Source organism: Etheostoma cragini, chromosome 2, assembly GCF_013103735.1.
Source record: "Etheostoma cragini isolate CJK2018 chromosome 2, CSU_Ecrag_1.0, whole genome shotgun sequence".
Classification (NCBI taxonomy): Eukaryota; Metazoa; Chordata; class Actinopteri; order Perciformes; family Percidae; genus Etheostoma; species Etheostoma cragini.
Window position 1 is genome coordinate 6,026,801 of NC_048408.1, and position 14,058 is coordinate 6,040,858.

Below are 14,058 nucleotides of genomic sequence, written 5' to 3' on the forward strand. Positions count from 1 at the left end.
CCCCCCCCCCCCCCCCCCCCGCTGTCTACAGCTGTCCTATCAATTAAAGGCATAAAAGCCCCCAAAAACAATATTTCAAATAAAAATTAAAAAAGTGTTTGCACATGTACATGACAGTCCTGGCGTCACATATGGCAAATTCCATATCTAAAGTGTCAAATATCAGTATAGCTAGTGGCAAAATCCTCATAACCCAAGCCTTAGGAGAGAGTGCAGAAAGTGAGCGTGGTTTTGAAAAGAGCAGCTGGCGTGTTTCTTTGGTTGTGATCGTTGTTGCTGCTATTTTAGGAAGCATTCAGGAAGTGATCTGCAGACGGGCTGCCAACGGAGTGTTCAGCTCAACCAAACACAGCTCAACTCATCGTCACCAACCAAAACAGGCACAAGTGAATGGAGCAGGGAGGCAGAAGAACCACGTGGGAGCTCCATTTGTTCGGCTGTTATAAGTAAAGCAGTGCAGCACTAGCAGCTTATCGCAGACAGATCATGGGCTGGATTTGATTCAGTTTCAGTAAGAGGCTGAGACGTTTGTTATCCCTCGCTGCGTTTCAATTTGACAGATTTGACCTTTTTCTCCACACAACTTCGAGAAGCAATCACCACAATCTCAATGATGAAGTACATGGTTGAAAGCTTCCCGGTTATGCCAGCGTCCTGAGGAAGGCTAAAAACAAAACCAAGGATGTGTGGTGTTCATAATTTAAGGGCAAGGTTTGACAATTCAAGGTCTACTTGCATTTTCAAAGTGCAGTTCTATCCCTCAACAGAATTTGCCTATCTAACGGACATCAGATGAAATAGAAAAATGGACCTTGAGTTAATTATCTACTGTTTCCAAGGCCAAGAATGACGAACCATGCACAACAATGCCGACAAAAAGTTTTTCCAAAGGCGCAATTTAAGGATCACCACGAAGTGATACAGTAAGGCCTGTGTGAGGCTAAATAAATCAGCTGACACCGACAACCTTATCCATCTTAAAAGGTTTTTTCCAACCAGATGTGTTGTTGTGTGGGCTCCGGGAGTAGTTTCAGGATATATTAAGAGTCATCAGACAGTCACTGTCCTATTAGTGAGTCCCCCTGCTGCAGTAGAAATCAGTTAGCAGAAAGGGTGTAGGAATATACATCGATCTGGATAGATACATCCATTCAATCCTCAACAATCCAAAATTATCATTTTAATGTGAAAATATCATATATTTTATGTACAGTAAGCCGAGTGGCGTGTTGTATGTCTGTATGTTGCCACATACACGCCACTTGCCGTGTTATTGTGAGAAGAAACCAACGGTTGAATTTCAGAAACGTGACACGCGGGACACAATCCTGGTCTCCTTGGTGAAAGTCCTGTGTTCCCATCCACCACCCCAACCAGCCTCCCTAGGATTTTCACCCATTCATACAATTTCATTATTTCATGATTTCATACTATCTCAAGGTAATGTCAGTCATTGGAGGTCAAACGCCGTTGATGAACACGCCAAAAGCAAGTATGCGTCATGATAACACGCCAATAATGGCATACAAATTGGCGTGTCATACATTTCATGGGATCAGTCCGGTCCGCACAGTTAATGTCCTCCCTCACACTGTTCTGCTCTGCCCCGCAGTGTCCTCGCGCCATCTTTTCTTCCGTATTGCCCTCTGCAGTGTTATCAGATAATGTGGGGGGGTTTTCCTCCTGCACTGCAGCCACAATTACCCCTTCTGCTGCACTAATGGCTATAGATGCAGCTGAGGTGCCTCACACACACACACACACTCACCCACACCCACACATAGACACTTGCACATGCAAACATTCATAAAAAATTCATGACACAGGCTCAGTATGAAAGCTGCGGGGGGTCTGGCCAGCCTGAGGAAGAACAACAAATGTCATTTACCAAAAGAAGGGAAGAAGTAGACAATAGCGGTCTCAACATTTCACTTAAAATGAGTGAAAAACACAGACTTCCCATAAATACACATATATGTGTGCACGCTAATTGTATGATGAATCATTGGGTTAAGTTCAAACAAACCTGTTGCCCACGACCCAAATATACTGTGTGTGTACAGATCTGTTGGTATACAGTAACAACCGGTGTGTGTGTGTGTGTGTGTGTGTGTGTGTGTGGATATCTCTATCAGCCACCAACCTGCACTGAGAGAGCTTTAAAGCCCTATGCCTGCTAGATAAGAATGAACCAGGGGTCACTGGAGACAAGGGGTAAAGAGAGAAGAGAGTGATGGGTTGGATGGATGGATGGATAAATGGATGGATAAATGGATGGATGGGCTGAGAGGGAGAAAGAAAAGCATAGGCGGGTGAGAATTGGAAGGAGGAAGGTTCCCGAGTGGACGGGTGGACGTAGAAATGAAGGGGAAAGGAGGAAGGATGGAGGAGGGTCATAAGCTTCAGTTCCAGAAAATGATTTTTCAGAGGGGTGGTTTGACCCTGAGTTTAAACTGACAAACAGGAAGGTCACTGGGTTGTTGCCTGGCACCAGCAGAGTTGAAAAGTGTCCGCGAAGAGGAGGTGACATTTCCTCAGTGTGTGTACATTAAGGACACACAAACACACACACACACACACGTTGATGAGAGGCGTACAAGTTTTGTTCAGATGGTTTACAAAGAAATACTATGATTCTATTAAGAGCTTTAGTCTTGACATAAAAAATGAATGGAACATTGTCACAAGAGCCGACAGCACAACAGAAATGATTTGGTTTTTGTTATTAAACCACCTTACACCCAGCACCACGACTAGTACTGGGAAGTACATTTACTCAAATACAGTTCTTCAGTAAAAGTCTAAAGTACTTTACTTGAGTATTTCCATATTCTGCTACTTTATACTTCTACTCCACTACATTCCAGAGGAAAATACTGGGCATTTGACTTGTTTAGATGAGTGCTATAGTTATCAGTTATTTTACAGATTAAGATTTGACATAAAAACCGATAAAACAAATTGATAAATTAGTCAACAGGTTCCCAAACAAAAAAGCAGTTGGCATGGTCCAAAGAAGTAAAATGATCCAATATTTCACAAAAGGGCAGAGATTAGAGAAAAGAATTAAAAAACAAGCTCTATATCATAACCGAGTTTGGGAACCACTGGACTATACCAAACTGGATGTGAAGCAGTCAAAACTAGCTTCACCTCGAGCAGCTACAACAGTTAAATGCTTCCCGCACACTGAGGCAGCAGTAATAACAATCCACAAATCTAATAACGTAATAATATATTAATATATCACTAACTGGGGATTTCTTTCGGCAGATCAGTACTTTGAGTAGGATCTGCTTATACTATTTCTGTACTTTAACCAAGTATTAGTACATTGGTACTTGTACTTCTTCCACCACTGACTGTAACTGATACAAGATGAAAGACAGAAAGTTGCCAAAACAAAACTTAAAGTACTGAACAAGTTTAAGTAATATACCAATTTCCCTAGTAAGAGAACCAAACAATTACACAATGGCGTCAACCAAAACGCTTAAAACCAGGCCCTTGGTTAGAAGGTTGTTACAGTACATTCCCTATCTAAATTGCTTGGAGTGGGAAAATAAAGTCAGAAGAAATACTTTCAAGCAAAGACACTTAAAATCCCAAATACACTGGCTCCCGAAATTGAATTTTAATAACAGCAAAATGTCTCTAAAGTTTGTCTGGTTAAGGCCGCAGGAAGCTAAACCATAAAACTGCCAAAACCAACACTTGGCTGGTGGCAACGTCTGATGTCCCACAGTAGACGGCAATGAGTTCATGTCGGCTAACAACTTGCTGCCACTTGACTGCAACTTTTTTTTTTTAAAGCATGCTTATATACGTTGGTCACATATGCTGGAGACCGGCATGTTACTGCCAAGCAAGTCCCTTACAAAAGGTCATTAGTTTAGAAAGCCTGCTTGGTGGAATTGTAATCTAATGGGTTGTCACTTACCTCACAAAGTGCTGGAAGTCGAGAAAAAAAAGCCAAAACGAACAGGCACTCGGGTAGGGCTGTTTTCATTTAGCTCCGTGGCGATGTGTGTGGTACAAAAGGAACGAACGTGTCATATGCTACATGTTGATGATGAAACTGAAAATTGTTCACGACATTTAGTCATGACTGTGGGAACAAAAACCTTTGCCTTCCCACATACACTCAAATATCTGTGTGCACAATACATTCGCTCTACTCTCACATTCATGGAGGACTGCAACACACACAGACACACACACCTGATAACAACCTCATCTATATTTTACTATTTTATGGCAATTAGCTTTGGAGCAAGTTGCGACTCTAGAGTCATAGCAAGAGAAACAAAGTGTCTTCCCTGGAGAACCTATAATTGAGACGGGGGAAATACGACGCTACGTAGCCACGGCCAAGAGATGTGCGTCGCCAAGACACGTAGTTACATTTTTCGAGAGGTGCACGTCCGACTACGGCGTAGGGTCCGTGTTTCCCCGTACCTAAGCACGCAGCCAGCGCAGCCACGGCCTAGACTTACGCAGAAGCATAAATCACGCTATAGATGATTATAAACCTACCTAAACCTACCAGACTCCATTTAAAAAAACTATATTTTAGCGTGTATAGAGCCAACAAATCGGTAAGCTGTGTTTATTTCTAAAGTGGAAAGATGCCCCAAATGGGCTTTTCATAGTTTTATTTTGTTTCTGTTGACTTTAAATAAAGTGTATTTTCCAATGGTAAAATTACTGTGTATTTCGATAGAGTCTGGTGGGTTTAGTAAAAGCAATTTTGCAGATGGTTTAATGTTAGAATAAAAGATCTTACTCTTTAACAGAAAGGTCCACCTCCTTAGAAATCATTTCCATAGTGTTGTTAGGCACTAACATTATTAATCTAAGCCCATCAGTGGCAAAATAAGCATTTTTGTGAAGGTACAAACTGGACAATTTTCCTTTAACTTACATTGTAGCTTTTTCACTGACTGCCAACTGCAGCAGTCATGCCTAATAATGAGCCAATGTAAAGATTGTTGTTACCATAAGTCCCTTAGACCCTAAAAACATAGGAACATAGGGCCCAAGTCAAAAAATACCAACATTGTTTTTTTAACTGTTCAGCAGGAAAATACAACACCGTTGTCAAGAGGTGATTAGATTAAAAAAAAGCACATGAAACTAATTATCTGAGGACTGAAACATGAACAAGGCCTTCTGCCATACTATTTAACCATTACTGATTATTTAAGGCTACACTTGTGTGTGCATGACCTTTATTTTAAACAGCTTTACTTTCACTTCAAGTATAACAAACTGTAGCTCCAACAGCTTAAACGGAGGGAATACTGCTCGCTCGCTTATTCAAGGGTCTGTGCTGAACATGTGTGTGTTCCTGTAGAACATGTGAACGAGCGTGGGTGGAAGGAAATGTGGTCGCACTTTGTGTGTGTGTGTGTGTGTGTGTGTGTGTAGGGGACTGAGGGTCAAGGGTGAGAAGAAGCACAAGAAGAAGTAACAAAAGATTGAATAAAGTGCACATGAGAGCACAAAAGATCAAAAAAGGGTATAAAGATTTTTAAAAAGACAGTCCATAAAAAACAAAAACAAAAACAAAGAGTGAGTGGAATAAGCATGTAATGAGTCAAGCACAGCATGCCTGTGATGTCACCGGTGTATGTCAACGTCACACGCTGCGTGTGCACGTAGGGGCTGGTGAGTATCAGCACCGTGCCAGCTCAGTGGGTTAAATTTAGCACTTGGGCAACAGTCCCAGCTGACATTAACAATGCTTTAGCCAACAAGACCAATCTACGCTACATTAGCGCTGTGCTAGTGCCGAAACCAGAGTAGTGGTGAACAGAGGGAGGGAGGAGAGGAAGGGAGGGAGAGAGAAAGGGAAGGCCTAAGATTCATGAAAACTCAGCCGCCCACACTCCGATCTCTGCTGCCAAGAGCAGAGCCGGACAACAGTGTGTGTGTGTGTGTGTGTGTGTGTGTGTGTGTGTGTGTGTGTGTGTGTGTGTGTGTGTGTGTGTGTGTGTGTGTGTGTGTGTGTGTGTGTGTGTGTGTGTGTGTGTGTGTGTGTGACATTCCTCAGCGAGGTGGATGCCAAGGAGGGAGCAGAGCTGAAGACAGACTGTCCTGAGCTACTGTGTTTTAGTGGAACTAACGAGCCCCTCACTGTGCACCTCGGCCTCGCAGCTGTAAACTTGTTAGCGATTAGGTAATCAGATCTGACTGGATGTTTTGCCAGAAAGTACAGGTCACAATTTGGGCTTCAAGCAACATCGTGTGGCCCGTTGGTTCAGAGCCAGGAGCCGGTTAACTGAAAGGGTCACAAGTTTGATCTTCGCAAGAAGCCCAATGCGCTAACAAAGAAACCTGTTCTGTAGTTTGGCTATGCCCTTAGATAACTAGCCAAAAGTGGACAACGTCACATCATGTTAAGATATTGAATACAGCCACACTAAAGTTTTAAAGACCTCTTTTCATCAACAATTTTTTTTTTTTTCTTATTCTGGTGTCACTCACTCAGTATCAACATGCAATTCTCGTTTTCTTAATAAGTTATCAGAACTTATGAATCATATAAAACAAAAAAAAGCAAGAAAACACAAATCTCTCGTACGCAACACAGCCAGAAAATGTGTGGGTCTTATGGTGTGACTCTGTTTTCACCATCACTAATTCTCTCTCTACACACACACGTGAAGAGCAAGTCCATACCGGTTTCCTGCGGGTTACCAAACGTCTGGACAGATGTGGGCCATTAGAGTGTTTTCATACAATATCCGCTCTTGGCCACAATAACTCTTGACTGTTTTGAAAACTACAGCAAAACCATTGACCGCCATTGTCCATCACAGTAACCAGTATTATTAGATTTACCTGAACGTGCTGCCCAAATATTAACTTGCTTTGTGAAATATACTAACTGCCTTGACCGGGAATTTATTTACCTCTAAAGCTTTGTTAATACTTGTGCTAGGCCCTGTTGCACAGGCCTGCTCAGATGGTGCGGGAGCCACAAGCACACACAAAGGCGTTAGTACTCAACGCGTTGTTTTCTTGCAGTATTCTCCAAAACAGCAGGGGGGGTGCAAACACAGTATGCAGTGAAGAAGCAATAAGTCGGTGTTTGTTACCAGCAAAACACCAAAGACCAAAGATGCAACTCCTCCATGCCAGGTAGGAATTGTAATTAATTAATTATTAACTTGCACCTCATAATATTCATGGGTATACTTTATCTTCTTTATTACGGATCGTGGCAGTGTTGTGTGGGGGGGGGGCATTAAGTCAGACTCAGTGGTGAGAAAAACAGAAGCAGAGGGACAGACAGAGCTAAAGTAGAGCACATTTTAGTTAAATAACTTTGATTGTTATCAGGGAGATAAAACAACAAGACAGATAATCTGCAAACAGACAAAAAAAAACGCCTTTTCGGCCTGTATTTTTGACAGGACAGATGAAGACATGAAAGGGGAGAGAGAGGGAATGCCATGCAGCAAAGGGCTGCAGGTCGGAATCGAACCCCGGCCCGCTGCAACGAGAAGTAAACATCCTCTATATATGGGCGCCTGCTCTGCCAACCACAATACAAGATTATTCAAGAATGATTTCTTGGTTATTTCTTCTTCTAATGACTGAGTGGTCCAGTCCATTTGAGATTGGACCACCAACTATGAGAGTCAGGATTAAAACTCGTGCTGAACTGTTGCACGGCTCTCTCCTGCGCAGAAAGAAAACCATTTAACCTTTAAGGGAATGATGACCTGATCTAGTCAAATGTGGCCCAACAAACTTATCAGCCCACCAATATTGAACTTGTGTTGATGCTTATTTATAAATAGAATGTATTAATATCATGTGAACATCCAAGTGTTGTGTTCTCTTGCATCATGTTGTCTTCTATATCAACAATTTCAGACAATATCCGAAACTTACAGGAAACAACTATCTGCACTTGTACTACACAAGAGCATAAATTCATACTGTGGAGCGCAAAGTTTATGACTGCACAAGCGTAAACACGCCTGTTTACACAGACACCCAATGGAGTTGAATCAGACACACGTATACATGCATGCCCCCCCCCCGCTGTATATAGTTGGTCCTTAAAAGGACAGTTTACGCACAAATCAAAAATCCAACTTTTTCCTCTTACCTGTAGTGCTTTTTATCAATGCAGATTGTTTTGGTGATGTGTGCCTTCTCTCGGATATAACGGAACTAGATGGCACTCAGCATGTGGTGCTCAAAGCGGCAAAAACAAAAGATACGGTTGGCGGGTTTAATTCTGGAGACAGAAAAGCTACAAACTACATAAAACTGCTCACAACCAGGTCTGTGGATTCTCTTGAGTAACCTAGTCATGATTTCTGGAAAGAGACATTGCTGTTGACTTTTTCAAATGCATTTGTTGGCGCTGTGAGCATAACGAGCCGAGTGTCATCTAGTTCCATTAGATTGGAGTATAGGCAGACATCTCTATGGCTGATATCTCCAACACTGGGGAACTCACACCAAAACAATCGAGATTGATAATGAGCACTTTAGGGAAGAGGAAAAATATATATTTCCGCTTATTGGGTAAACTGTGCCTTTAAGGTGTTATGTTCCTTTTATGACATGGATATTTCAGATGCGTAACCTGTCATAGAGTCAGTTTTATTGTAGGATGAGTGAGTAGTTAATAAATCTGTGGGACATTATTAAATTAGTAAGGTTAATCATTTAGGTGAACTGATGTCCACTGTTTAAGACCACTTCATAAGTATGAGGGGTGTGTGTGTGTGTGTGTGTGTGTGTGTGTGTGTGTGTGTGTGTGTGTGTGGACAGAGAGCCAAAAGCACGCCATCAATATTCCCAGAGGAACTATAATTATCTGCTTTTACAATGTGCCTGTAAGGTGGATACCGTCTGTTTGGTTCTTAACCATTATATCAGTCTTTTCCATTACCATAACTTGGCATTTGGTGAGCAACAATCCAGAGCATACAGTGTCAAGTGTGCAGCCATCTTAATTTGTAAATGAATCATTGACTATCTCAGTGTTGTTGTACATGGTTGCTGGTAGAAAACATTGAGGTGGCCTGTGGTTTTGCTAGCAACCTTCTCATTGTCAACAAATTACAAGTTTGGAAGTGTCCATTTTGTGAAAGTGAATATCAGCTATGACTGTGTCTGACCGCCCTCAAGCTGTATGGGAAAATACTGGAAACAACACACGCCAGGTACCCTTTATCAGAAGCTAATGCTTTGAATGTTCTGTAGTTCACTGCTGTACTCCTTGAATGATCTCAAGCTAATGGTGGGAAAGACAGAACAAGCTCCCAGTGTCTTCTTTCCCTTTCTCAATAATAGTTGGCCTATAAACACAAACACACACTTTCTATAATTATAGGCTTGCCCCTGCAAAGATGTGGGTGTGTCTGAGAACCATTAGACCAAAGCGCAGTGTACTGGGATGCATATAACAATACCAAATGCTCAAGAATATCGCACTTCAAATGATGTGGACCATGGAATAATCGTCCATAGCTGAATAACCAATTTGTCATGTCTTGCTGCTTTTATCTCCATTAAAAACACATTGATTCTCATATATTTCCTTTTTCTACATTCTGGACATTCCTGACATTCTTCAAAACGGACAATTACTGTATTGGCACAGCAAACCAACCAGTACAACAGCACTCACACACTTTTCGGTCAAAAATAATCAATTTGTGTCACTTTAGCCTAATATTATGAAGTCTTCACATGGTATACAACTAAATCAAGATATGAGAACGTTTGCCACTGTACTCTTCTTTTAGGCGTAGGGTAAACGGCCTTTAAACACATTTTTCAACACAGGTTACTAGCAAAAACAGTCTGTAACATAACCCCTACAGATTGTGGGGTGCATGTGTATGCGATGTGTAGTAACATTAACAGCATACTTGGCTTTCCTAGAATGCCTGCCTGCTTCTGTAATGACTACATACAGCCATCTAGCTGCAGCTCTGCTCCTCAGAGGAAAAACAGGAGAGGGATTGCAGAATTTTTCTCTCATTTCCTTTCATCTCCTTACAATGCATGCCTAAACAATGCCAAGAATTTACAATGTAAGGGCCCTAACACCACGCTCTCTGTAATTTGAACAATTTAATGCTTTGTATAAGCATTTGAGGTGCCACCATCAGTAACAGAGAGAGAGAGGAGTAGAGGGACAGAGCAGAGGTAGAACATGTCACTGTGTCTTTAAGCAGTAATCCCTTCATTCTCAGAGCATTTGTTGCCGGCCATCTAATGGGCGGTTCGGTTTAATGTCCACAAGGGCCACTGGGAGGTCCTGCACTATTAAAATCACTGCTGCTCTCTCAAGCTCTAGCTGGTCAGGCTTGCATGGCTCCTAAATTACGACTGAGGCTGTCTCAGAAATTAAAGACATTCTGATTTTGCATTTCAAAAGGAAGGAGGAACTGCGCTCATTGCAGCAACAAAAGGGACAACAATGTTGACATTCCTGCCATGTATCCTTTGGTTTTTTCTAAAGGAAACTGGAGCTTGCCTAGCAGAGATGTGGAGATGGGAACGGGGGATACTACACAGTTTGCCGGTGTCTGTCTCCATCCCCATGATGCAAGCAAAGACAGCCAAACATTAGGAGAATTTCTCTGTAAATACACAATCTGATGATTTAAAAGATTTGATCTGCAGACATGCTCAGCAATTTAAAACAAAAAAACAAGATACTGAACAATCCTGCATATGTTACCACTGCCCCCTACCAACAGAAAATCACTGTAGCATTCAAATAAAAATCTACTGTGTTTATTTTGAGTCTATTGGAGTCAGTACAGCACCTATAATTACTAAAGCATCACTGCATTATTTCATTTTTTACAAGGACATGCAGTTTTGTGATAGAAGTACAGCCTCTGTGTGAAATATGTAACAGGATGAATGTATTATTACAGTGAAGCTCCACAGTCAATTATGAATGAATCTCCAAAAGTTACTTGCAGTTTGAAAAGGTTCAGGAACTATGTGGCAGTCAAGTATTTTCTAAGTGTAATGGCAGGGTACTTTTAGTGAGGTGGTGGCTGTGATTAGGTGTTTGCAACACTGTGTGGACTGGGCTGTTGATTTTGAGAGTATGTCAAAGGTTACAGAACAGGCTGGAGCATAAACTGCTACTGTTGAGTGCAAGGAAGCAATGTTGTAACTTTAATGCTGACTATGTTGCAGATCAATTTTCACTCAAAAGCAACGAACAAAAATGGAGAAGTTGTTTTCCTGTAACAAAAAAACAGCCATCTTCTAGAAGTTAGTTAAAAGTTTCTGAGGCAAAAATCTTAACTTTATAATTAGCGGTACCTTCAGCCTTTCTTTGAGCATAACACAGCACTGATATTGCAAAAGATCAGATATCAACTGTCAGACTTGTCATTTCCGAATCATGCAGCATTCAAGTCTTAGCAGCCTGTTTTCGTCAACGAGGGGGCGGATTTCTTTGTAAACAAAAGCAATGGCACTCTAGTTTGGAAAGGCAAAGTGTGTGTGTGTGTTTCCAAAGCAATTGCCGAAGCTCAGTGAGGGTGTTTTCAACAAGTTTTCACAGTGGTGAACAAGTAGCCCAGTAGTTGGTAGCCTACAGCAGCTTGCTTGATGGAGGGTCCGATAGTTTTGGGGACATAGAGATAGAGGGGAAATGAAAGACAGAGTGTATACTGAAAGTGTGTGCTGTGTTTATGTGTGAGTGAGGGGGTGTTTCGGGATAGCCTTGGCCGTGATTGAGAGCTAGTCCTTACCGCTATAAGCGTGTTATTCCTCTGTTCCGTGGAGGAGGCAGAGTCCGGGTCCGGTTGCTTGCTCTGCGGCTGCTTGCTGCTGCCACCGGACGACTTCTTGGCCCTCTGCTCCAGACTCCGCTGGTACAGGCTGACCGTCTCCCTCCGCTCTATCTCCAGCTGCTCGGCGTGCGCTTGCTGGTACCTGTTCTCGCAGTTTACGTGGTGTCTCCGGCAGCCCTCTATCCGCTGCCTCAGCCTCTCCACGACCGTGCTGTGCTTAGGTATGCCCACCGCCCCGGCGGCCACCACGCTCCCGGCGGCCGGGTTCATGCTGTTGTTGATGCAAATACTGCCGTTGGGTCCGGCAGCGGGGGAGGCGAAGTCCCCCATCACTAGGCCGAGTGGCTGCTATTTTGGAAGAACTTTTCTCCCCGTCAAGCTCACCGCCACCACCGCCACCTCCTCCCCCGGTCACCTCCACCTCCACCCCCTAGTGTCCTCTTCTTCTCTGTCCTCCCCGGCGAAGGGTCCCAAACAGCCGGACAGCGGACGGAAGGTACGACCAAAAACAGCCGCGGAAGAGAACAACAACCGGGGATGTTTAAAGGGCTTCGAGCCTAGTAGTCATATGGTTGAGGGGTCGCAAGTGAACGTTTCTTCTTTCCTTCTCGGCACTGTTTTCAAACAAACCGCTCCCGAAAACACAAATAACACCCAGCCTAGAGTAAGACCGAGCAAGCCCCAAACTGAATTAAACAATAAAGCCACTGCCACGCTTCGGACAACCCCGCTGAAAAAAACAATACCGTATAGGTATGAACGTTAGCATTAACTCTACGGTCATATACACACAAACCGTCCCACTGAGGAGCAGCAGTGGCAGCTGCAGCAGCAACAGTCCACTCGCCGTTTTACGGTGTCGTCCTTTGAGAAAAAGTTTTGCTGCCTGAACCGAACGGGCTCCGGAGTTTCCCAGTGAACTTGCATCTCATATGGTTTTGGTTTGAAAGAAATCCCGGTGAAGATGTTGTTGAATTAGGGAAAAGAGCACAAGCGCCCTCGGTTGTCCGGTTGTGAGGCAACTAGAGTTGCCCAGACGGCACAAAACGCGGATATGGGAAGCAGTGGCGGAAGTCTGTAGTCACTGGCTGCCGCCTGCCACCATCACAATAATCAGGTCCGCTTCTCCACCATGCCAGCGGAGTGATATCAGGACAGGAGTTGAGTAAAAACCAGCTAGAGGCTGTGAGGAGCCCGCTGATAGACACTTGTAAAACCCGGAGTGGAATCCGGAGTGTAACCCAGAGAGGACCGGACTGGTCCCACCTACGACCTATGTTGTTTTCATAGGTTAGCCTACACCGAAACCATCAGTTTGCCATTGTTGTAAATGGGTCAACTAGATAGCTTGTTAGCAAAATAACTAGCTAATTTCCTGATTACAGTGTTCCTTACAGGGGTCTGACTTACCAGTTTTTTATTTCTTTGTTTTTTAAAACAAATAAAAACACACTGTAGCATAATTATAGCAATATACAGAGAAGCAAACAGAGGCCAACTTAAGCAGTTGTTAATTACAGTACAAATTAAATAATGGGCATCATCACACATCACCACCACTGGTCAGACCAGGAAATAGGGCAGTGATGTAGCCAGGATGAATATTTTTTTAGTAGCCTAACTGACTAACTAACTAAAGGATAAAAAACTATTTATTTTACAATTGCATATATGTGTGAACTGTCTACAGAACCAACTTTTCATGAGCTGGCTGTATGAAAAAAACAATAACACTTAAGCACATTAACCCGTTAGATATTTTAAAGGACAAAGTTTTAGCGGCAAAGCACTATAAAACAATGTAACCATAGAAACTAAATTAAGTCATAAGTAAATTACATAATACCATTCCAGATTTATTAAAATCCTTTCTCAGAATTTATATATTACTCTATGGATTGTGAAATAACTCACAAAAAGTTAGAGGGAAGGGATTTTTATTATTATTCATGAAATACATTTCTGTGGCTGATGGATCATTACTAAAACAATTTAAGCAGGAAGTGATGTAATGCGATTGAATGTATTACGTGCTGATAGCCTTCCTATGATGAGTTATTGCTTGGCCTACTCATGTGATGCATAGTTTGGATGTGTTGCGTGGTTTCGTGGTTTTGCATCCTCTGCTGAGTGTACAGTTTATAATACCTATAGTGAATAATATGTAGTCAGTGGATGAGTGACTGAGGGCTGTAGCTTTCCTACAGCTCAAATTTGTGTAATCAAGAAGACCTCAATCTATAATTAAAGTCAGTTT

The 14,058-nt window shown here is 42.5% G+C and overlaps 1 protein-coding gene and 1 long non-coding RNA gene across 3 annotated transcripts in view; one reads left to right on the plus strand and one right to left on the minus strand.

The window, feature by feature from the left end:
* The window catches only part of LOC117955065, a 13,744-nt gene extending 11,864 nt beyond the window's left edge, over positions 1 to 1,880 (plus strand). Inside the window, exon 3 of the long non-coding RNA XR_004658949.1 lies at positions 1,870 to 1,880. This is a non-coding gene — a long non-coding RNA (uncharacterized LOC117955065). The remainder of the gene's footprint in view (positions 1 to 1,869) is intronic.
* Positions 1 to 12,991, minus strand: part of maml3 (mastermind-like transcriptional coactivator 3) — a 99,207-nt gene extending 86,216 nt beyond the window's left edge. Inside the window, exon 1 of one of the 2 annotated variants that reach the window (XR_004658890.1) lies at positions 11,760 to 12,131. Coding sequence is in view for 1 of the 2 variants with exons in the window: in XM_034888762.1 (XP_034744653.1) it covers positions 11,760 to 12,131 (372 nt within the window). In the remaining variant the exon portion in view is untranslated. Of the gene's footprint in view, positions 1 to 11,759 lie in introns of both variants that reach the window. The other variant, XM_034888762.1, reaches the window with a different exon arrangement.
* Positions 12,992 to 14,058: the final 1,067 nt, after the last annotated feature.